The 24,355-nt window shown below is 36.5% G+C and overlaps 1 protein-coding gene across 5 annotated transcripts in view; it reads right to left on the reverse strand.

Annotated features, from left to right (window-relative positions):
* The window catches only part of LOC135323513 (peptidyl-glycine alpha-amidating monooxygenase-like), a 148,924-nt gene that overhangs the window by 1,216 nt on the left and 123,353 nt on the right, over positions 1 to 24,355 (reverse strand). For 3 of the 5 annotated variants that reach the window (XM_064501931.1, XM_064501930.1, XM_064501934.1), the window contains 10 exons: positions 19,077 to 19,206; positions 13,217 to 13,333; positions 12,653 to 12,725; positions 11,911 to 12,118; positions 11,024 to 11,224; positions 8,207 to 8,325; positions 5,125 to 5,224; positions 3,700 to 3,753; positions 1,824 to 2,021; positions 121 to 177 (listed from right to left, as the gene is read on the reverse strand). In XM_064501931.1, the coding sequence (XP_064358001.1) occupies positions 121 to 177; positions 1,824 to 2,021; positions 3,700 to 3,753; positions 5,125 to 5,224; positions 8,207 to 8,325; positions 11,024 to 11,224; positions 11,911 to 12,118; positions 12,653 to 12,725; positions 13,217 to 13,333; positions 19,077 to 19,206 (1,257 nt within the window). Of the gene's footprint in view, positions 1 to 120; positions 178 to 1,823; positions 2,022 to 3,699; positions 3,754 to 5,124; positions 5,225 to 5,254; positions 5,363 to 8,206; positions 8,326 to 11,023; positions 11,225 to 11,910; positions 12,119 to 12,652; positions 12,726 to 13,216; positions 13,334 to 19,076; positions 19,207 to 24,355 lie in introns of those variants that run through there. The other 2 variants (XM_064501932.1, XM_064501935.1) reach the window with 2 other exon arrangements.

The following is a 24,355-nucleotide window of genomic DNA, read 5'->3' on the forward strand; positions in this document are numbered from 1 at the left end:
CCCCTCTCTTTGTTCAGAGAAAGTTTTATTTCCAGATCTCAAATCTCTTATCCAACTAGAACCAAATACAGAAAGAAACTCTAGTTACTGGGTTCTTAAAAGCCCTCAAATGTTACTTACCCCTAAGTCTGCCTAAAATTCTGCCTGAACTTGAATCAAGTTTGTGTTCTGCATCGGCTGAAAAATAAGGAAGATTTCAGAAATAAATTTAAAATCTTATTCTGTGTTTAAATAATTAACTGTATTTTCTGATACAAAGAATGGACACTCAACAAATTGATCAGCAGTTCTAAGAAACAAAATTGATACTTTCCAGCTTCTCTGCTAAGGTGCGATTATGATTCCTAACAAAAAATCGTACCATGAATGTTCAGTTTATGCTGCTTCAGCCTTAAAAAGATTCACATGTAAGTTATTTCTCAGAATGTCACTTTTTCAACCGTTCACTTATGTTACGGTGAAGATTTTATGGGGAGAACAAGAACCTTGTCATTTATCGTGGACAACTACTTTCCAGCACACTGCAGAACAGAGCTTTGCATTTGAAAACAGTACAGTTTTGCTTCAGAGAACATTGGTTTTCTGGAAGATAGTGATTGATGATTTTCTTCAGGTAACCTGGGGGAAATTCCTCTACTCCCCCTCCACCCCAACAGACAAAAAGACCCCAAAACAAAACCAACAAACCAAAAACAACCCAGCCCCCCCCATCCTGGTAATTCCTCCCATCCTTCATCTGAAGGAGGAAAAAAAAAAAGCCATGACCAAACTATCTTTTTCTATATACTACTCAGCTTCTGTAAGTCTGTGCAAGTAGTTTACTTTTACCAATGTAACTATATTATGCTCTTTCACACAGAAAGCTCAGGCACTGCATGGTTCAAACTGGAATGCAAAGATGCTATTTTAGACCATAACTATGAATTACAGTACTGCAATAGTTTAGAGTGTTAGCACATTTGATGCTATAGATGTTTGAACTTGAAGAAGCAGGAAGCTACACACTGAAATCTTCAAGTAAAACACATCAAGTTCAATTACACAATAATATTACAATGTTGAATTACCTACTCTTTTATATTATGTCCCAGACTATGATATTGGCAGAACTAATTTGTTTATTCCCTCTCCATTTTTTCCCTTCTTGATAACAACTTGATAAAGCTATTTATGCCATACAAAATAACAAGTGCAATGATCAAAGTCTTACTACAGTCTACCAGTTTCTCAAAAAGTGTATTATTATATGATATGAATTAAGGACAACTTTACATGCTTAGCACTGTTACTCATAATTAAAGCCATCACAGCAAAGGATGAAAGCACATAACGGAAGCATGTTTGACTCATAAAATGCACAAGATAGTAGTGAACAATAATTCATACTCCCTCAGAAATGTTAAGTTTGCATTTTGCTTATACCTTGATAATACCCATACAGTAGGGTCCTTTGCTCTCAATGATTTAAAGATCCCAAAATGAAAAAGCAAACTATGCACTGAATGTTAAAATGAATACTTTAAACAATAACATGACTCTACTGTAGTTGTTACCGAGATACCGATTTTTACCTTGACACCAAATAAGGGAAAATTTAGGTACAAGTTCTGGAAAGGTGGTGGCTTGAGGTGCAGTGATAAAGGCACAGGGGAATGCAGCTGCTTTATGCACACCGAGTCTTAATTTGCATGTGGTGCCGCGGTAACTGTATCCAAGAGTAAACACACAATAGGGCTCTCGCTCCATACCTTCATCCCTTAGTGTTCAGTGATGTGGTGAATTGGGATAATAAAAGCCTATTCTCTAGAGTTACTCATTGTTACCTCCATAGACTGCTGTCTTCCTCCACCGAATAAATACTAAAATTGCCAGCAGGACAACGACAGGGATAACCAGAAGAGTTGTAATAAGAACAAAGGAAACTCTGGTGCTGGCCTGTTGGACCACATGCTGTTTTTCCTCCTTCTTTAGAGGCTCTTTTGATTCTGGATTGTTTTTCAGGCTGGTTTCTATAATTGTTTCTGAGGAAAAAAAAAAAAAAAAAAACAACCCACATTAGGATACCTGAAGTGTTGAATAAGGAAACAAAAGACAAACATTTAAGGAGATAGTTTTAATTCTTGCTGATGTTATCCCCAAAGTAAGGCAGAGAGTCTGAATGATACCACTTCCTAGCAAGGATGCCCTCTCCTTTCCTCTAATGAGGAACCATCATTTAAAGTATGGCCAAATCCTGAAAAAAAATTCATTTTTGCAAACAGGCATATGATTTAATATCAATTAAATATCTCCTTTTGATAATAATACTGCCACAAGAAATATAAAAATCCAGTATGTTGTATCATCACAAACAAAAAGGAAAGCATTTATAGTTCTTTCAAATAAATTTGTGACAAAGGGCTAAACCTCCAGAACTGCTACATCCCATGGAAGAACTTTGATTCTTGAAGTCCCAAGAGTTTTCAAAAATTGCATCCAATGATTCCTGACTAGCTTAACTTCTTTACCCTAGGCAGTTTCAGAGATGGTTATTTACAAATTGTTTCTTATCCATGTGGTACTATTGCATTACTCTGTATAACATTACAAGTGTCAGGTAGCATGGTATTGTCCTAAAGAAAGCTCAAATGCATTAATCTATCCCTAGATTTGTTCTACCGCTGATGCTGTAATACTTCTCTTCTGAGTGCTTCAGGAAGACTCATGTACCAATAGAGATGAAATAGAAGGATAATAGTTTTGGCAATAAGAATTTCACTGTTTTATACTGTCAGTCTACTTTATTCTACTATATGCTTGCATTTGGCAATTTGGATCTTTTCATATATTTCTCTGCATCTACATGCCTAAAGCAAACCACAGAAGCTCTGAATTCAATCAAAGAAAAACAGTTAAGAACAATTTAACATTTTACAAAGGCCTCTCTACAGCCAGGTACTGCTTTTCTGAAAGGGAAATGAACATTTCCTCTTCCACCTAAGAGACTTATGAGACATAAGATTAATGGTTTAAAATAATTACTTTTCATCTTCCTGAATTATCTTATCCCTTTCAACCTCATCTATACATACTTCCTTATCTCCTTTGATTAATTCCCAACACGTTTTTTTGTTCTTTTTTCATTTTCATGCAGATAAATTGAAAAAAGAAAGTAGTAAATCTCAGGAAATAAATCTGAATATAAATAATGATTTTTTTTTTGTTACACAGTATAACTGGCAAGACTGTGCTGAAAGATCATGCAGAGAGATGAACCAATTGCTGTTTCAAATAAACTTGGGGGGAGGGAGGGAAGGGGGGAGGGAAACAGCCCTGGGGAGTAACTATCATTGTCATATTTCAGAGTTATTTCTGCATCTAAGGGAGCTGACACAGATACCAATCTGGACATACCAGATGGTGATACGGAAATAATGCACTGGTTAAACTTTCATTTTAGTGTCTGTGAAGCACTAGTCACCAATAGAAATGAAATGTTTGGATTGGCTGTAAAATAAGTGTCTACAAGGTAACACTGCAACAAGATGCTTTCTATTGCTTCTTATGCTCATTTTATCTATAGTAACTGCATAAAATGGTGACAAACAAAAACAATAGTCAAACTAGTCAGCATTTTTCCCTCCAACAGTCCTTAGTGCAAGCAGTCATAGTATATGTGAAAACAGTGGTTCCTTGATTTCCATTATGTATCATACTAACCTTTTACCTCCTGCACCTCAATGCCAGCCTTTTTAACTGACCGATGTTCCATTTCTGTAAGACACAATTGTTCTTCAGGACAACTGACATTTCAGAAAAACATTCAGTGACATTTTACTGCTAGCTTTCTCTAATGTACCATACAGTCCTACAGTAAACAGTCAAGTTAGCATCTGAATTTCACCAAGAAGAATCAATATAAGCCATTCAATAGCTCAGAACCCCATTAAAAAGAAAAAAAAAAAGGCTTGATTCACAAAGGCTGTTTGCAATAATAATTAATTCTCATGCTGTAGACAGGTTTTACAGGCATGTGTAAAGGCTCAGGGAGTCCCATAAAAATAATACTGTTAATTGCAATCGGAATCATGATGGATTAAAAGCTAGCTGAATAAAGACCACTTAGCTACTGCAGTTTTATACGGCAGTATATGCTAAAGAAGAAAATAACACACAAGACTTCTCATCTAATCTTTAAGTGGTGAGTGAATCCAGTATTTTTGTGTTCTCATATATCTTTGAATAAAAGCCTAGAAGTGTTCTTGTTCACATCACTATATGCAGAAACAACCACATCCAGACAGACTTACAGTTTATCTGGTCCAGTTTCTTTTTATCAACAGTGGCCGATACCAGATGCCTCAAAGCAAAATCCATGAATTATAAACAGACAAATATGGAATAACTGGCTTAGCCAGAAGTTCATTTATAACAGCAGACTGTTCAACTGGTTGACTAACGCTCTGAAGCCTGAGGCTTCCTCTCTCATATGTTTTTTTTCATATATAACTTAGCAGTGGATTATATTTTTATGCCTATGAAAGGTCTAATCCCTCTCTGAATCCTACCAAGTTGATGTATGACTAATCAGGTTCCTCTCCCTGAAGTCAAGCTGCTCAGTTTGGGGGTTACTAGATTAAACCGGGAAGTACTTCCAATTAATGGGAATAGGACTTCAAATTATACTGGATTCATTTTCTAATGATAAATACTCCCAATGAGATGAAGATCTATTTATGTTGACTTGTGTCTTTATTTCAGCCTCTGAGAGTTTCCTATATGGCAACTCCTAAGGAAGCAGTGGGCTTGACAGCAAGCGATACATTAAAAAAAACCCTAAAAAGCTAAAGAGTCATGCTTTTGTTTAAACATGTATTAGCGACATGATAAGGGATACTGTGAAGCAAGCGCATTTTGATCCCTCCTTCTGTGACAAATCAGTTTATGTGCCTAGGACTCTTTTTAACAGAACGCACTGTTATGTAAAGAATGGTCCTTTAAAGAAAACTGAGCTGTAACATGCAACTTATGGCAGAACTCCCAGTATACTAAAATTATCATTAAGCCACCAAGTTCTTTACAGTGTTTACTTATCTGAAGCTATATAATGAGAAGTAGTGACACTTAAGAGCAAAAAGAACACACTTTCTGTGGATGTGAACTTCCATACTGTTCTAGCATGAACATCTCCAACAAATACTGTTTTATCTTCTGAAGCAACAATATCATGTGGCATCTCAAAAGTCTGTAAAAATAAACAGTCACAGATTACTGCTAGGAGCCTACACGTTCACAATCAGACAGACAATAAAAAGGCTTGCTTAACCTTGAACTTGAGACTGGTCCTTAGACTGGAAATCATAGGAGATCCTGATGTGAAGGCCTAATATGAGCAAAGGGAGAGGAATTTCATATCTATTGTGCGTGTTTGCCTTCTCTAGGGACAACAACATGGAGATTATTAGGTATATTCATGCTAAACAATTAATTCTTACAATCAATTTTATCCTTTGAAATACTCAATTTAAAAGCTAGTAGAGATGCACACACAGATATAAGTTATAGTGGTAAACAGACTACTACTATGTAGATAAAGTATTTTTATTTTATAGAAATGTAGCTTACCAAAGGGGGATTTTGTGGTAATCAGATATGGCTATGCCCATTGTAAAATGACATTTTTTAAACTTTTAAGCAAAGAAAGCAATTTTAACATTCTTAAGCATCAATTTTCCAGAGGTAGCATACAAATATGCCATCAGGATAGCAGCTGTAAGCATTGGTACACTGATACCGTACTGGATCACTCATTCTCTATCAACTCTAGCACAAGCCTGAGCTGTTCCTTTTTCCAAAGCAGCTTGTTGGCATTCAATGGAAATGTATCATTGCTTACAAATGTTTCACATGGAGTAGATGAACAGAGGATCCTATTTTGCAAGCTAGGAATTTAATGGATGACATCCCATAATTTACTAAAGACAATATATTAGACTTTTTTTAGGGCATATTGTACACAACCGATCATGAGAAATATCAGAGACATAAAAGACTTTTATTAAAATCAGTAACTTAAAGCATTATATTATTAATAGCCCCTTACTCATAACCACGAAAGCTACAGACAAGTTTGTGGCACAGGCTGGAGAGAAGCAGCTAAAATAAGAGGTGGGAAAACAAAGGGTGTCCAAGATACTAATAAATTTGGCCACCTATAGCCTTTAGTTTTTGCAGACTGGGCTCTTTTCTTGGCTTTATACTTCAAATTCACTTCTTGCCCTGAACCTTGGTATCTACAACTAATTAAATGAGGAGCTTCCACGAGAAGCAATAAACTGCTGTTTGCTGAGTAAATTCCAACGTAACTCCTGTCTGTGCTGCAATTTAAAATTAGTTTACTGAAGACCTCAAAAATATCTACCTTTATTCTGAAGGAATGTCTCTTCCCAACTACTAGTGCTGCTCCCCAGAGCAAGGGTGAGGAGAGTTTCACTTTCCTAGCACTGAGAAACCAAGGAACCTGGAGTAAGAAATCAACCCATGAAGGTGGCGCCTTTATAGAAGCATGTTTCGTTCTGGCCCGAATACCTTTCCTGAAAATCTTCTGTATTAGTCTAGATGTAGGAATTAATAGATACTTCCCCCAAACAAATTTCCTATCACCTCCAGGTGCATAATTTCTTTTACCAATGACTGAGGGATGCTCTGACTTATAACAGCAGACCTTAACAAGAAACTAGCTCTAGATTGTGTTAAGTAGGACTGCAGTATTAAGAATTTTTCCTGCTAGTAAGTAAACCTTAAATAAGGTGAACTAACTTGTCCTTGTAAGTTATAATATGTGATCTGTTTCAGTCCTCAGAACTGAATACTGCATCCTTTATCACAGCATTATCACAATGAGTTGTTAGTTACTGAACCCCCTCCAATACACCCCCCCCAAAAAAATAACCAAATAGGCATTTCTATATGTGAGAAGCTCTTCATAGACCAAATGGGACGTAAGTGATGCAGTAGTACAGATAATAAATACTAACTATAAGTTCAGTGTAGTCATCCTTTCAAAACACTAGTAAATGAGATAGAGTTCCACTGTTTCAATTTTTCAAAGTATTTTTCAGTGGAACTGCTCCCAGATGAATTAAAATAAATGAGTATTTTACTTATGTATATATTGCTTTTTAAGAATATGAAAAAATAAATAAGAAGTTTGAACATGAACTGTTTTCATTTATCCAATCTCTGAAGATATTCCTGGGTTCAAGAGTGATATTACATCACCCTGTGAAGGCTGTCCACCTGGTTTACCTTACAGCCTCAAAACTCAAGTTTATAGCAATTTTTCCTAGAAATATCTAAAACTGTGCACAAATACTTGAGAATATCTAACCCCCACTAATTCTGAAAATGATAACAAATATTTTGGCAATTATAAATGAACTCTCTGCTAAAAACCATTAGAGACAAACCCTCAGAAGAACTATTATGTATAAATGCCATGCAAAATTTTCTTGTATGACTTTATATAGAACCATAAATCTTGGTTTCAAGCCCATATATTTAGTTTCTGCTGGAGTTTGTATGCAATACAACAATTTACAATACTTAGAAACATCCTTCTCTGGAGTGGCTTAAAACTGGACTGCAAACAGCAGAGTATATGTGCTACCCAGAATGGGATGCCTAGCATTCATTCTTCAGTCTAACACAATTTATGGGAACTTGCTTTTTTTTTTTTTTTTTTTTTTTAATAATAAATGTAACTTATATTTACTTTTATGCAATACTGTGCGAATGAAGTTTAGCCTTAACTTCCACACTAACATTCTGCAAAGAAAGGATGTGGCCATACTGTTCAATTTTATTTCTGCTCAGGAATACACTCTTTCTTTTTTGACATCCTACTAGCATCTAAATATAAGAATATTTCCAGACCTTCATTCTTCTCTTAAATTAGCTTTTAAGGAATGTCTGCCAACAATAAAGTAGACTTATCCTGTCTGAAGGGTTATCTTGAGGGTGGTGTAATTTTCAAACATGTAGCACATGTAGAATGCAAGACTAAGTTCAAAGGTCTTTATCAAGTTCATATTATAAAGAATTCCTTTTGCACACCATACAATTCATTATGAAACATCTCATTTCCTTAAGTGTCCTAAAAAAGGTGGAGAAGTAGGTTGTTACCAGCATTAGTTATATGCACCAGGCAGTCTATGCAATACTCTACCTTTCTAATGGGACTGAAAGTATCAATTATTTCTCCAGTAGAAAAGTTCATCACAAATCCTTGCACTGGTTCTGTCTCTCCAGGATAAGGCATTCCATTAACTGCAAAGAGGAGACCACCTGCAACAACAACATTCACATTTACTTTAACAACCCATACATTGCAAACTACAGATGAGATGAACTGTAACAGTAGAGATGAAAGCAGCCATCTCCAAGAAAGACAGCGAGTGCACCAGGGGCAACTCAGTAGAAAACCTAAGCACAGTTGGAAAGTCATAGGTGTAACTTTGGCCTTTAAGAAATGGAAAGCTTGCCAAAATGAGAAGAACAAGGAAGCCAGTGTTTTACAAATTGTCCAAATAAAAACAGGAATGTAAAAGGATTAACAACAACAACAATCTGAAGAACATTTGGCTGAGGATGCTTAAGCTAATAATTAAAAGTTCTTTAAATGCATAAAAAGTAAAAAGTCAACTAGGGAATCAGTGGGACCACATAAGGAAAAGGTGTGAAAGGGGCACCCAGGCATGATGAGGCCACAACAGAGAAGCTCAGTCTTTGTGTCATTTTTTATTGCTGAAGACACTGGGGAGATTCTGCCACTCAATTTTTTTTGTAGCAGAGAGGTCAGAGGAGCCATCTCAGTTAAAAGAAGATATACAGAAACTATTAGACAAGTTAGAGGTTAATATTCCACCAGGACTGAATGGCATTTGCCCGAGTCCTGAAGGAACGCAAATGTGAAATTACAGAACTCGGGCCAAGCTGAGTAACCCAGTACTGCAAACAGCCACTATTCCACTATAGTACCAGACTGCCAAAGTAATTCCTATCTATAAAAGGGGCTCGAAAGAGGCATCTGGGAGCTACAGACCAATGATTCTGGCTTCCAGCCCCAGTAAGATGGTAGAGTCCATAATGAAGAATAAGATTCCTGAGCACATGGGTAAACGTGGTCTGTTGGGAACAAGTCAGCACAGCTTCTCTAAAGGGAAATTCTGCCTTGCCTCTCTGAGGGGTTAATAAACACACTGATAAAGGGGTTTCAGTAGAGGTATTTGGATTGCCAAAAAGCCTTTGACAAGGTTGTGCAAAGGTTATTAAAGAATTTGCGTTGTCACACGATCCATTAGTGAGCAGGAAGCAAAGGGCAGCGCTTAATGGTCACTTTTCAGGATAAAGTCCCAACAGTGGGGTCCCTCCAGAAATCAGTGCCAGAAACAATTTTTTTCAATACTCTTCATCAGTAACCAGAAGAATGGGGTGAACAATGAAATCTCCCAGTCTGTGGAAGATACTGAAGTCTGTGGAGTACTTAAAAGCCTTGATGACAGCAAGAAGGTCCAGAAAGACTTTATAAAAGTAAGTTGGAAAAAAGGTGACAGAAGAGCTTCAGTGAAGACAAAGATAATGCCTCCAGGGAAAAATAATCTGGATCACACCCCTGTAATGTTTAACTTGGAACTGGCAGTTACAACTCAGAAGAGAGATCTTGGAGTCATCACTGAAAGGTCTCTGAAATCTTTGGCTCCACATGCAGCAACACCCAAAATTCCAAAAAAACGTTGGGCATCATCAGCAAGATAATCGAGACTGGAGGAGACAATCTTGCTGCTATGTAGAAACATGCCCACATCTTGAGTACTGAGTGCTGTTTTGCTCTCTGCACCCCAAGAAGGACATACTGAAGTTAAAGATGGTACAGGAGAAAGGCAACTATAATGACCAAAAGACTGGAACAATTACTTGGCTTGTGAGGAAAGACTGAGAAGGCTGGATAAGAGGCAGCAGATACATGGAACGTGGAACTGTTATTCACCAAATCCCACAATACTAGGACTGAGAGGCACTCAGTTAAACTAGGAGGTAACTTTAAAAAAAATACGTTTTGGTACAGTGGTTAGTGAACTTTCGGAGTCTGTTGCTGCAGGAGGTCAAGAAGGCAAATAGTATAAACTAGTTCAAAAAGGGATTAGACAAATCGATGGACAACAGGTCTATAAAATGATACTAGGAAGAAGAGGCAGGGCGCTACTTCCTAACACCCCCTAATAAAGTGGTGTGGATGCTTGGAGAGGAATGGACCACAAAATGCAGCCAGACTCACACACTCTCCCTAGACCCCATCTCTTGCTGCCTCTATCAGACAGGGCACTGGGCTACGGGTATCAAAAGCCTGACCCAGTATGGCATTTCTTAAGTTCTTGACAGATGCAACGGAGATAATCCTGATATTAAACTTGATACCAACTACATAGTCAGGAGCCGGACATTCCTGAGTTACGGTCTAGTTCTTGAAACGTACGCCATCTTAGTATTAAATGTATAACCTAATAACTTAATACCGTAATTCTTAGTCAGGTTTTGATAGTAAAAAACCACAACTTTAAAAAACCATTTACTTTCAGATTTTTTCTTTTCAGAAGCTCAATACTTTCCTTGACAGTTTGTAAGCCTTTTATTTTGCTTTCTTCAATGGAGCTTGAAATGAATATTTTAAAACATTATTATTAACTAATTATTTGACTGCATAATCACTAAGAAGCAAAAGAGTATCATCTATTGTTGACAGCATATTTATGGAGTCTAATTAATCATTTCTCAGGAGTAGATGTTATATGCTAAGCTTTTTTTTTTTTCCTTCTCCTTCCCAAAATAAGATCTAAAATTTTCCATTACATCAGCACACCTTTGAAAGAGAATAAATATCTTACGTAAGATACATGATAGCACTCTTAATGGAATAACATTGTATATTGTGGTATACTGTCAGTAAACAAGTGCTAGAAATCCGAAGAACATGAAAAGCAATTACCTCGAACATATGAAATGGCAAACAGCTCCCTTCCAAATGAGTTGTGCTTGATCTCTCTTATGAACTCCCCAGTCTCTAATCTAAAGCACTGGATTCGACCATTTTCCCTGTCTGCGACACACAGCTGACTGAAGTCAGGGATCAGGGCTAAGCTATGAGGGATATGGAACTGCCCAGGTTTGGCTCCATCTAAAGAAGTCTCTGTAATACAAAACATGCAGATTTGTGTTAAGGTACACACTGAAGCTATCATCTCTGCCTAGAAATAGCAATATTCCACATAATGCAACATAATTGTGGGAAAAGAATAAACTCACTTGGTTTGCTTTTTTCCCCTTAACAATTTTATTCATTTAGGTAAACTATGGCACTCTTCCATGTTGTCTTTGTAAAATCTGAATTTATGAATTAGTTATTTCTCTATAAATACTTGCAGTAGCATAATGCCTGATACATAAGTCTAAGTCAGGCAGAAATGTAATCATTCACAAAATTTTAGATGGATGCCATCATGGCATAAGCCTAAAGGAAAAAAAAAGTTAATCTCATACTATTTCATCCAATTTTAAAGAAAACAATTAAAAGTTTTTCTGAAAGTCAAAACATTTTATTGATAAGCTAGGACATGCCAATACTTGTGCTGAAAGCAGGCCAACAAACTGTTCAAAACTATTTTTTAGGGAATATAAAAATACCCACTATGTCTATCTGTATAACCAGAAGCAAGAGAATTTGAAGGCAGAGACAAGGCCAAAACTCAGTCAGGGCCTTGAAGGTATTACAGTAATAGATTTAAATAAGAAAAACATCAACAATCTCGTGGTTCATGATAACACGATTTCACGACAGCAGCAGTATCAGTTAAGTACCAAGAGCTCTGACCGTACCTTCTCCCCACTGCTGGATGTACAACCCATTCGGAGAGAACCGAACGATTCGGCTGTTACAGTAGCCATCAGATACGTAAATACTGCCAGTGATCGGATCCACAGCCACATCAGTTGGTTGACAGAAGTGATTTTTGTCACCGCCCGGTTGCAGAGCAGTTCCTAAGATCAGTAATGGTTCTTTATCATCTGCTCCCAATTTGAAAACCTTTTTTAGTCAATGGGAAAAGATAAGAGGTTTCACAATTGTGGAAGATGATATACAGGAGGGATGACTGTTTATGGAAAATATATCTATTATTTTGTATAAAATAAATGTATATACAAAACATGACCCTAACATATTGACTATGAAATCTACTATCAGCTTTATAATAGTGTCAATTCCAGGAAATTTCTGCATAAAATAAAAATATCCTGTGATTACTGTAAATGGCTTAGCTTCACATTCAGGGTATGTGAACGCAGGAATTGCCAAGCACAGCTGTAGCAGAATAATCTGTTCTTTTACAGAGGAGAGATTGTTTTAGAAGAGCAACTTTTATTTCTGTACATCCACGTAACAAATTACTCCACACACCTCTATTCCACTAGGGCCATGAGGGTCAATATCTTCAGGCATATTCTGAATGTGCATCTTAACAGCCCTAGCTAAATAACCGGTATCAAATCTCTGGGAAAATGTAAAAATTTTCTTTGGCAAAAGTTTTAAGGTCTTGGCATCGAAGCTTCAAAAACGTACCTGATGGAGAGCTACATCAGTGACCCAGTAGTTACCATTTTTGTCTATACTCAAACCATGTGGTAAATAAAATCTGCAAACACAAATAGAGAGGGATCAAGTTAAAAACATGTTTCAGGAAGAATGATTTAAAGGAGGGTTTTCAAGATTTCACTTTTTAATCTACAGGTCACCAAATGCTCTACATGCTAACAACATGTAGCATTTAATGAAGACACCTCTATAAATATAATTTTCTCAACAGGAATCTCAGCTCTGGAATTCCCTCCATCTCTGGTACCTCACTGGGGCTAACATTTGGTATCTTTAAGGACAATATACAATACTCATCAGATCTGTGTTTCTGTTAATCTGGCTAGCAGATGAAATTATATGAATTGCTAGAAAGCAGAGGTGGTGAGGATGCCAAATGAGTTTTATTAGTTAGTCATTGTTTTGTTTGTTTGTTTGTTTGGTTTTTTTTGACTGAATAAAGTCAGAGGCTACAGTCATGCAACGTAACTTACAAACAAGAAAGGCGTTGGGGACTCTCCAGGGTTAAAAATAACAGCAAAAACAACTTACAGATTTTTGCCCATGGAATGAAGCAGTTGAGCATTACTTGGATTCAGCACCAGAATGGTGTTCTGTTCAATTGGTCCAACTCCTCGTTGCTGATAAACAAATTTGTTGTCAAAAGAGCTACACAAAAACATTGGAATACAAAACAAGTGTTAGCATGTTCCACTGATGAACACCACATACAGCTTAGGCTTGAGTTTTGTAGACTAATTCCAGTACGTGCGTGTGTTTTTTTTTTTTTTTTTAAATAAACCTTATTATACTTTTGTGTGATCATGCAAGAGTTCTACTGTTGGATGCCCAATCTTCCTACCGAGGTTATGACTTCCGCAATAAAGAAGCACCAAAGCAACACAGCAACAGTTAAGACAAAGCTAAGTTTTCTCTTATTAAAGCAATCAAACAAACAATCCTTGAATTCATGAAACAACATAAGCTAACTAAAAACATAGATAATCGTCAAGGCATAATTATCAGTATGAATTAGTAAACTTAGTATTACCTGAGGTTTTGGGGTTGTTGTGTTCCCCTCCACCTTTTTCTTTTTCTTTCTTTTTTTTTTTTTTTTTAAAAAAAACCAAAGTTCAGTATTTTGCCAGAGCTTCCTACAGTAACATCAAGGTCCCAAGGTTCTTACTCTTTTCAGAGTACACTTGGAGGCTATGGGATATGATGTGTATTTCTTTCCCCTACAACTCCATGTACAATTTAAAATGTACATAAGAGATATTAAAAAACAATATTTAGTTAAACACTTTAGCATTTATTTCAGAAGTTAAGAGCTCGGTTTTCTTAACTTTCCAGAAGACATTTTACCTGACATAAAATTATCATATACCTAAAAAAGAATAAAAAATTCAGTCATCTGTATCCTACAAAAGAGTTGGCTGTTGTTCCAACCTGTTGAAATATGCATTCGGCATTCAGTGAAAGTAAATATAGCACATGTAAACACATTTTGAACAAAATTTAAGTCTAAATGTTAGAAAATGGTATTTGATTGTGGACTAAAATGCCTGAATACAAGACATGCTCCCCCTCTCCCACCCTCAATTTCTTAATCTCCTAAGAGAAATCCAACCATGATTGATGCAAGTTGGTAAACAAGAATATACTTGTTGTAACAGCGAAGGCTATGAATAAAGCTTTTAAAACTTTATATCGTACACTCCTAGCAGCCTATCCTCTCCATAACATTAAATATTCATGTGTTGAGAATTTTCAAAGTGGAAAAGCAATTCTGGTTTCATATATAACCAGCAAAATATATGAAATGTTTAAGTTTCTGCAGACTACAATTAAAAAGCAATGTTTAGACATTACCATTATGTACAGTAACTATCTACTGCTACTTAATTTCTGATTGAAATCAATAAATCCTTTTTACTATGAACGGTTATGCACAAGGTGATAGCTACTTTAACTCTCTGCTAAGCCCTCCTCAGAACTGTTTGTCAGACTCTTATAAGGAGATGCAGGGTAAATAGTGCTGGCTCACATTAACCTAGTGATGTTAATTTGCTTATTTGACCACGGTTCTGCAGTTATTTCATTCGTTATGATTATTGAGAGTCACTGCCTATGACAAGGTCTCTTGGTTTTAAATGGCTTTATTAAAAAACACATCCCCTTCCCCTCTGCCCCCCCCCCCCCCGATTCCATGCTCGATTTCAGTAAATGACAGGGATCCAGGGGTTTAATACTCTTAAGGACTTATTCTAGGAGTGGATGGCAACAACTGGAAATCCAGCACTGGACAGACTAAACTCATGTTCGGTAGCAGTACATAATTTCCTAAGATGCTTAGCTAATGTTGTAACTTTATGGATGTTTGCAAAGAACTAGATTTGGGGCCAAGAATTTTCTTCCAACTCACAGATGATTTTCTGCTTTCCACAGCAGCATGACAGATACTTTTGCAAACCTGATTTATCTTTGCTAAAATGTTTCAGTCTATCCCACATTAATGGAGTCACTTAAGACAAAACTGAGCGAAAATTCATCCTATCTAGCCTCAAGCTATGTGCAAGCTACATATTACTATTAATCAGCACAACTAATCACAAAACAGAATCTTACCGACTGACAGGTACTGTACAAAACCCCCAGAAAAGAAGACGGTATCTCTTTGGAGAAGTGACTTGCTAAACAGCTTAAAAACTGTGTCATCTTTCCTTGTTATGATTTTGGATCTTAATAACAGCCCTATTCATGTTTGAAGCATTCCCTGTTCACCATCACCTACCTTTTCTGGGAACTGAGTGCTTTTAGTATAAATGTGAGATGATGTAGTATTTTCAGAAAAGGTCTAGCGATTTTCAAATGAAGTTACGGGAGAGGTCTTTCATATATCTTCTCCCTGTGAAATCTCCTTGTCCAGGAGTAGCATGCTTCCTTTCTTAAGAGTAATGTGCTAGAGAATCACAGTCCCTCTTTCCTTCCTCAGGTTTGAGACCAGTTTCCAAAGCAATCAGCGTTCCTCTGTTTCAACTGATAAAGGAGGACACAAACTATGCTGACTACTGCTAGTTTAAAAAAAAGTAAATAAAAACTGAACAGCTCATTATTACATGCCATATTGTTCTGCTCTCAGCATGATTTTCTAAAAGGTTTTGCAGTTTGAAATCAAAGCACATCTAAAATATGCCGCATATGTTACTACTTCTCATTTCAAACCTCAGTATATCTCCCTTGTTATTTTTCTACCTTCTCAGCTGGTGGCTTACCACAATACAAAACCTTTATGGGCTACATATTAAATTTAGACAGACCACCTGATCCCATAGCCCTGGAAAGCACAACTCTGAGCTCTGTTCTTGATTGATATCCATCATTGTTGCGGCACTGTGCTCAGCCTAAATTATCCTGTCTAGCCGTTGCTTGTTAAGAATGCAATAGCAGACTTCCAGGAATGCAGTTTATATTCTTTATTATGTCTTTTATAGATTGCATAAATAACATACATTTTTCATCACAAAATCCAGAAGAACTTTCAACTAATTCATTGCTCAACTGGCTGAATAGTTCTAATTTTTTTTCACTTTGAATAGCATGTGCTGCATACAGCACAAAACACTGTTCTGTAATGGAGGAGACTGTGTGGTAAAGGAAAATGACTCATTTAAAAGGAACTTTTTTTTTCCTCCTTTAAAAATCATTCACAGGAGGAATGTTAAAGCAATTGAAAAGCTGCTACTATATTATAGGCCTGACATTGTATAACTGTTTTTGTGTTCTATACCAGACTAAAGATGCATTATAAAACAGCACAGACCATTCACTCAGCTACATTTAGTTGAATAAGGATCCAGCTTTTATAGCATGTATTAATAATGCATTGGCAACATTTCTGCAGTGTCTAATAGCACAGATAATTTGTTTACTTATTTCTATACTGTGTTGGTGAAGCACTGAAACAGAAAAAAATTCTGGGCCTTGGGGCTAGATTCATCACATTTATGATTTGCTAAGGAATATTATATACTCACTTAATTGCGTATTTGCAAGCTAATAATAAGCATTAACTTACAAGGCTGATATCTTCCTATCCCTCCCCCAACCAAACTCAATAGTCACCCCTCGAATAACCATTTCTTATTTCTTTTTACTGAAAAATACGAACAGATATACTCCTTCCTTTTCAGCACAGCCCATGAAAAGGTCTCTAGCGTATTTCATGCACCCACGTCATAGCTGAAAATGAAAAGGGAAGGCTTGCTGACTGAGCACACAAAAGGATGCATCTTCTTTGTGCCACAAGATCTGGAAGACGAGCAACATGGCTTAAGCACAGTTGTGTTTACCAAATACACTGTTTTAAAGTCACAAAACTCTAAAATTTCTGTAGGCCACTTATGTAGCCTATCAGATCTAAAAGTTCTTCCTAGCACTAACTCTCCCATATATTTATCAACTGTGCTCCACAAGCGGAAGGGGAAGAAGGTAAGACTTGTGGAATGAAACCTGCCTGAGAAGAGTCAGGGTTTCACGTATGGATGTCTTTACGGAAGGGACATAACAGACATTTACTTCAGATAACAACAGTTCCTTCTCCATCTTGGTTACATATCTGGGTCTGAATGTTTCTGATCATATTCACAAGGTCAGACAACTTCACTTTCTTCCAGCCTCAATCACTGCATCATGGCAAATACAGCAAGCTTCAAGACAGAGTTGATGTACAGACTAATGTGTGCTAAATCCACCCATATGGTTATAGTAAAACAACAACGTTTCAGACAGTACTCAGGATAACTAACAATTGACAGAAAGAAGCTTCTTAAACAGATCATGTTTTCATTTAAATAAAATTGTTTTTTTGATCTTGCTTTCTGCCACTGACTCCTTTCCCCAAAGTGAGTCTCCTCACTCTGCCCGCTCCCTTCCCTCTTCTAATAGTTTCAGCTGTAAATCTTATATGGGGTCAGCCCGCACTACATACGGCAGAAATAATTTACTAATAAATGCACTCCAACTGTTTAGAAGGTTTGGAGGGGGGAAGGGGGTTGTTTTTTGTTTGTTTTTAAACTCTAAGTTTTCCACACACTGCTTGGTCTCAAATTCCAGTTTTGTGCTCTGGGCTGTAGGTATCTCTCTACTGTCAGACTCCCAAAATACACATTTTAGAAATGAGAAATAAACACAATTGCCAGTCTATCCTGAAACATTTTTGATTCAGTTCTTTCTTCAATGACACAAAGAACAGCATTTATGTTCATGTGCAGGAGGATGAGAAGAGCCAAATCAGTATCAGCTTTTACCTGGTCTGAGTAATACAAGTTGCAATATGCGTCATCCTTTCAAAATTGTACAGTCTATATTTGTATACACTTGAGCTGGAGAGATTGCTGATATAATGCACAAGAGACGTAAACGACTGCCTTATCTCCTGCATTATGTTATTTATCACTCCCCCTCCCCCCACAAAAACCAACAAAAAAAAAATTACCATAAAACAGTACTCTAAAGCATCATTTGTCATTATAAATTTGAGAAAACTGCCCCATTTTTCAGAAGTTACTTTATGAATTAAATAAATTAAGATAAAAAAAAGTAGATAAGTACGAAGATAAAAAGAAAAAAGCATATTTAAGAGGGAGACTGCATAATATTCTCTTACAAGCTAAAATTATTCCCTCCCAGTGTTATGTTACAATTTCATGGCATTTTTTCCAAAATGTCCATCTAAAAGTAAAACATACTGTTTTAAAATGCATAGATAGAAGGGCACTATATAAATCATACTTATTTGGAATCTATTCTTAAAATAATATACCTTTGGGTATATTATTTCATAAACACTAGAGAAATCATCATTATAATGTCTAGACTTTTTTTTGAGATACTGAATGTCGTCTCATCAACTGAGTACATCAAAATCTTTTTCGAGCAAGTGCCCTCTAACATCCCAGTTCTGTTCAATGAGAATAAATGTAAGAAAAACGAAACTATACTAGAGCTAGCTTTGCACATCACAAGCTCAGGTCCTTCAAGTAGTATACTATACTAAACCATCATTCTTCCAGGCTAATTAGTCCTGCTGAAAGATATAGAGAAGCAAGGATAACTAACTTAGGTGAAGATCACGTTAACACGGTTCTACAGTTTTGGGACCTAACATACTACGTTTTCTCTGGAGACACATTCTTACTGTCTAAAGATCTAGCAACCCCACAATCTTCAAACTGTCAGTCACCCCTTCTATTACGAGTTTCCCGAAGGCACTTTCAGCCAAAGTACAAATAAATCTCAACTTAAATGGAAAAGGAACTGCAATCTGTATATTCTTTTCTTCAAGAAGAAACACAAACAGCATACACCAATCTGATCTTCTAACATGTCACTCCACGGAATATCTACTCACTTTTCATCCCAAACGTGATCACCTCTGTGGAAGATAACAAGGTTATTTTCAGGGTCCACGGCCAACCCAGAAACTTGGCCCAGTTTGAGGTTTAACCCAGGCCAGTCGACAACCTCTTCTATGTGGAAATCTATCAAAGAAAGAAAGAAAGAAAGAAAAAGAAAAAAAGAAAAGACACATTCATATAATTTATTTACATAAAACCATAAAATTGGTTAACTGGCTTTTGGTGCAAAGATTGTTGGGGAACGTACGGACATTTTATTACATGCAGTATTTCTATCAATGCATTGCAATTTAATTCCAAGCATTATTTTAACATAATAAAGCATATCTCATGCACAAGCACTGGCATCCCGATATGTACAGGGTGACAAACTTCAAAACCACTTTTGACTGTTCTTTTCTCCATCTTATCAGCATACAGGTGCACAGACTCTAGATGTCTTTCTTAGGAGCTGTGTGAATACTTTCTATATTGAAAGACTGTGGAAACATACAATTGCCATTCAAAATCAGCAGGCAAATCTAGATACTTCTATTATTAACCTATCAGTGTTTATTTAATAATAAAAAAAATGTATAACAAACTAGGAATCACTGAAGCCCCTAAATATCAGAAGGGGTTGATTCAGGACTTTGCTTTTTTTAAAAAGCTTTTAACATAAAGAAGAAAAAAAACACAGGAAAGCAAGAAAAATTTAAAAACAGTGATGAGAAACAAGTAAAATGGTAATTCTGTGAATTTTGCCTATGACATTTCTTACAGCAAACACATCCATTAGCTCTAGTAAGTGTTCATATCCTAAGTCAAATAATATTATATACATAAATAGGAAATAGATGTCTAAAGAAGAGATCAAGCAGGGTAGAACACCTGCCATTGCTTATTTCTTAGCACACTATTTTTAAGAACAAATATTGAGTAGTTTTTGAATAACACATATCTGATTTTTTACACTATATATCAAAAGCACAGTATTTAGCAAGTGAACCACTACTAAAAGGTGGATACTTCTTGTGTGTAGAGTCCTTAAACCTTAACACTCTTTGAGGAGAGGAGAAAAGTGAGACGAGCAAAACCCTGAAAGCCTTTCTGCTTCTTCCACAGCAGTTCAGTATTTCTTTTACCTCTTTATTTGAATAGGGAAAAAAAGGGCATTCTTTTCCCTTGATGCCCCCACCCCCCAAAAAAACTAGGGTCCAGTGCTTAATAGTGATGGCAAGTGAAAGGAGAAATTTGCAGTTGTGGAGACACAACTCTGCTTCTCCCAAGGCTACAGTTTAAAGTATTATAGAAACCAAAAGTACTGATGGCTATTACTATTATTATTGTGAATCTTCCCTATAGTCTTTCAAATGTTTACTAACAATTTCGAGGGAGAAAGGAAGAACTGAGCTGGGAAGTGAGGAAGGAAGACCTAGTGAGGGCACAGGACAAAAGGCAGCTTCCTTTCTCTCAAAGTGGTTCATCTAGTGCTCATGTAAAATGATTAAAGGTCCATACAGAGAAGGCTAGAACTTGAAAAAATTGCAAAGTTTTGGCCACTTCACCCAAACAGACTGCTTAACATGCTGCTTGGGGGAAGTGGGGGTGGTTTGCTCTGGCATTTTTGAAAGATAGCTGGACTGTATCCCCCACACACACCCTCCCCAAAAACCCCCACCAATGGCAGGGCTAATATGGTCATATCACTAATTCTGGTAAAAGAAAAAAAAAAAAACAAAATCCAAATAAAGTCTTCTGCGTGTTAGAAAATCCTTCACTTCTTTTTTTTTTTTGACGCAAGTTAGTTCAGATTAATTCAGGTATTTCTGACTTACAGGCTTTTTACGTAGGTATCTATAGTAGTATGATAATAGTATTCGTACAGTAATAGTATTCCACTAGCATTCAACGTGTTTCAGCACATGCTGCACTTTGCGCCCTTTGGTTCGGCCCTGAGTTTGTGCTTTGCTGTGATCCTCAAAAGCAACCACGAGGGCACCACCTCACTATGTGCAGCGTGTATCCCCTTCCACAACATGCCAAAACACCTGTGCTTTGAAACTAGGCAAATCACAGAGGTTAAGACATAGCACCTGAGCAGTTTGAGGGGGCTCAGTTGGAAGTGATCTTCTAATGAGAGGAAAAAGGAAAAGGGACACGACACCCCCAAATCTGCAGGTCACATCATGCAATCCAGCTGCTGTGATAACCATTCCCCCGCTTCCGTTTTACTCGGGAGAGAGGCAAGCTGAGGACTGCAGCAAGGATGGGGTCAGGGAAAGCTATTTCCCACAGTCTACATAGGGAAAGACAAAACAGTGCTGAAAAGCTACCATGGACTAGAAGATATATTTCACTCGTGTAGTTTCACATACCATAGGTAGAGCAGGTGCTAGAGAAACTCCTTAGCTAGCAACAAACCTAAAATCAGCATCTGTAGTGAATCCAAGGCAATTATCAGAAACACCCAGAAGAAACTCTACTGTGTAGTGATTTTAGTAAAACAAGAGTTCCAAGCTAGAAGAATCATTAAGAAAAAAATCATACATCTTCATAAAAGCTGCAGTACTTCTGTACAGTTTAGTTGGTAATGGCAGGTGCAATACCAGGTGCATTCACAGACAGTGTCATTTTTGAAAGGAGCAAAAGGATGGAAATTTAGTGTCTGCTTGGTAGCTGCTCATCCAAAAATCGGTCTAAGCTACCCTGCATAAAACTTTTGTACATGTATGCTACACTGCTCCTCAGCCTTTGAGCCTTTACCAAAAAAAGAAAAAAAAATTAAAAGGCTAAATGTAGAAAGCCAAAATTTTGGCCTTTGTAAAATTCAGTTTCCCAGAAGGCATACATCACAAGATGCGAAATCCTTATACTTACATTGTAGGGAGGCAAATATTTCTGATAGCTTAAATACAATACTGTCACAAAAATCCCAGCCCTATTACAACCTTTGTATTTTCTCAGTTTTTCAAAATTGGTTTATTATTGTTATTTTTTCTTTCCCCTTTGCAATTCTCATACTGAAAGTCCTTCCATACAGGTACAACTTAGGGGAATTTGCTATTTAAAAAAAACTTAGTTATTAAATTCAGACATCATATATCTACGACTGATAATTAATTCCCTATAAAACTGAGCAGACCATGAAACAGTTACACATGGAACTAAATAGAAATACTTTTTCCCATTAAAATGATTTACAAATACTGTTTTTTTCTTTAAATCACTGGTTTTGTTGCTAATGAGATTTCTAAACCAAGAACCAGGTCTTCTGTCTTGCAATTTAAAGTAATTCCTTTGATTCAATAAAGCTACATAGATTTAGAACATGCAAATCAGCCTCTAATCTCTGTACAAGTGAAAGAATAAATCCTCTATTTACTGATAAATTATAACTTACTGTCCCTAAATCCCTGGCAGCTCTTGTTAGCTCTTGACTTCACAAACTTCATTCATGTTGGTTTTTATTCGCGCCAGTCAGAATAGTCAGTTAAATTTTGACAAATGTAAGTAAGCACTACACAAAGGAGTTTTTAAAATTGGAAAAAATCACACTGCTTGCTGTAACTAAAAGGTATAATCCCATCAATTGCACCAGTGTTGAACAACCTACCAACTGGTTAGTGGCCAGTCACCGAGTCATAATATAACAACGCTGCAGTAAGAGCAGGAGTACAAGGTTATAAACGTAAGATTATAAGATTATATATATTGGTCGCTTGTTATTTCAGGCTAGCTAAATGAGAAAAACTGGGATATTTACAAAACTAAACTACTTTAATTCTGGTAATTTTTAAACAGTTAAATAAATGAATGCTATACCTTAACAGAAACTAGGATCTGATCTTCAAAGATATTTAGAAATCTTTTAAGTTCTTGGTAACAGAAACTGGTATCTAGCCTACGAATTTAATATATCAAAGACTGCACATACAGTCTCATGAGAGGGCATGATTTTTTTTTTTAAACAAGTTGAAACAACTTTGCATTCCAATTCCTCCTCTGAAGGAGAAGGTCTGTTAGAGAAGCAGAGTTCTTTCTTCTAATATGTAAATATTTCCCAAAACAGAAACTGAACATGTGCTTGAAGATTTTTTTTTATTGCTATAGTATCCTTTTGCCAAAAGATGGCGCCGACAGCTTCTGCAGTTATGAATTTCTGTAATGTTAACATTACAAAAATTAAAAAACGAAGTTTTCAGTGCTAAATATTTAAGATCATTTCAGTTCTGCTTTTTGCTGCAATTTCAATAATCTTTTAAATGATGTACTTTTATTAGCCTTCCCCTCCCACCCCCCTCAAAAAAAAGAATCTCTCTCTACTAGGGTAACATGGTAAACTGTTCTTTTCTACAGTCAGGATTTCTGCCATATTGTGTGCCAGCTAAGGCATTTATTCAGCTCACTGACACTCATTCCTCTCAATGAGTTAAAACAGAAAGGCAGTTTCTAACTTTTTCCCCCCCTTTCTCTGCATCACATTTTTCAGGCTCACCTTAAGAAACTGGTCTTGTAGAAATACATACACATTACTCTTCCAAACATTTGGGTAATGCCAGTCGCTCATGGAGTTATTTATGATTTACGCTTATGTCAGGCACATGACAACATCCCACTTGTTTTCTGCCTCTATGCCAATCGCTTGGCAGGCTCTCATTTAAACCAGCTAGCATAACGTAACATTGGAAAGTCCTCATCTTTGGTCTTTGATTAAATATACACCCAGAATTTTGCCGTATTTGAACACTACAACAGAATCCCGTGTAAGCAGAGATGCTACAGGTTAATACCTAGAACTGAAATAAAAATCAAATGGATGATGAATGATACATATTTTTGCAAAACACTTGGAAACATCAAGCAACATAAAAGCAAGCATGTGCTGCTACACCTCACATATACTGATGACTGCCATGCATGCATATCCGTTTCTCTTATGAGATACTTGTCACATGCTGTATTATCTGGCTTTCCACATTAGCGAGTAAGACTAAGCACAATCAATATCACAAAGACCAAAACGCAAGTAAAACAAATACAATACTTCTATGGTTTTTGCTGTCATAGAAACCTGAAGGGAACGAATTATTATCCTGGTATAGTAAAACAGCCAGTCAGGGAATATTAGGCTAGCCAATATGAACAAAATATTATTTCTGAAGAATATTTCAGTATTAACTACCACTCTTCCTAAATAAGAAAAAAACAGCCTATAGGATTAGAAAATATAAATTTTACAAAATCTGTTATCTGACAAACCGAGTCATCAGAAAACAACTTATAAAATATA

The sequence above is a fragment of the Dromaius novaehollandiae genome, chromosome Z (genome assembly GCF_036370855.1).
Source record: "Dromaius novaehollandiae isolate bDroNov1 chromosome Z, bDroNov1.hap1, whole genome shotgun sequence".
Classification (NCBI taxonomy): domain Eukaryota; kingdom Metazoa; phylum Chordata; class Aves; order Casuariiformes; family Dromaiidae; genus Dromaius; species Dromaius novaehollandiae.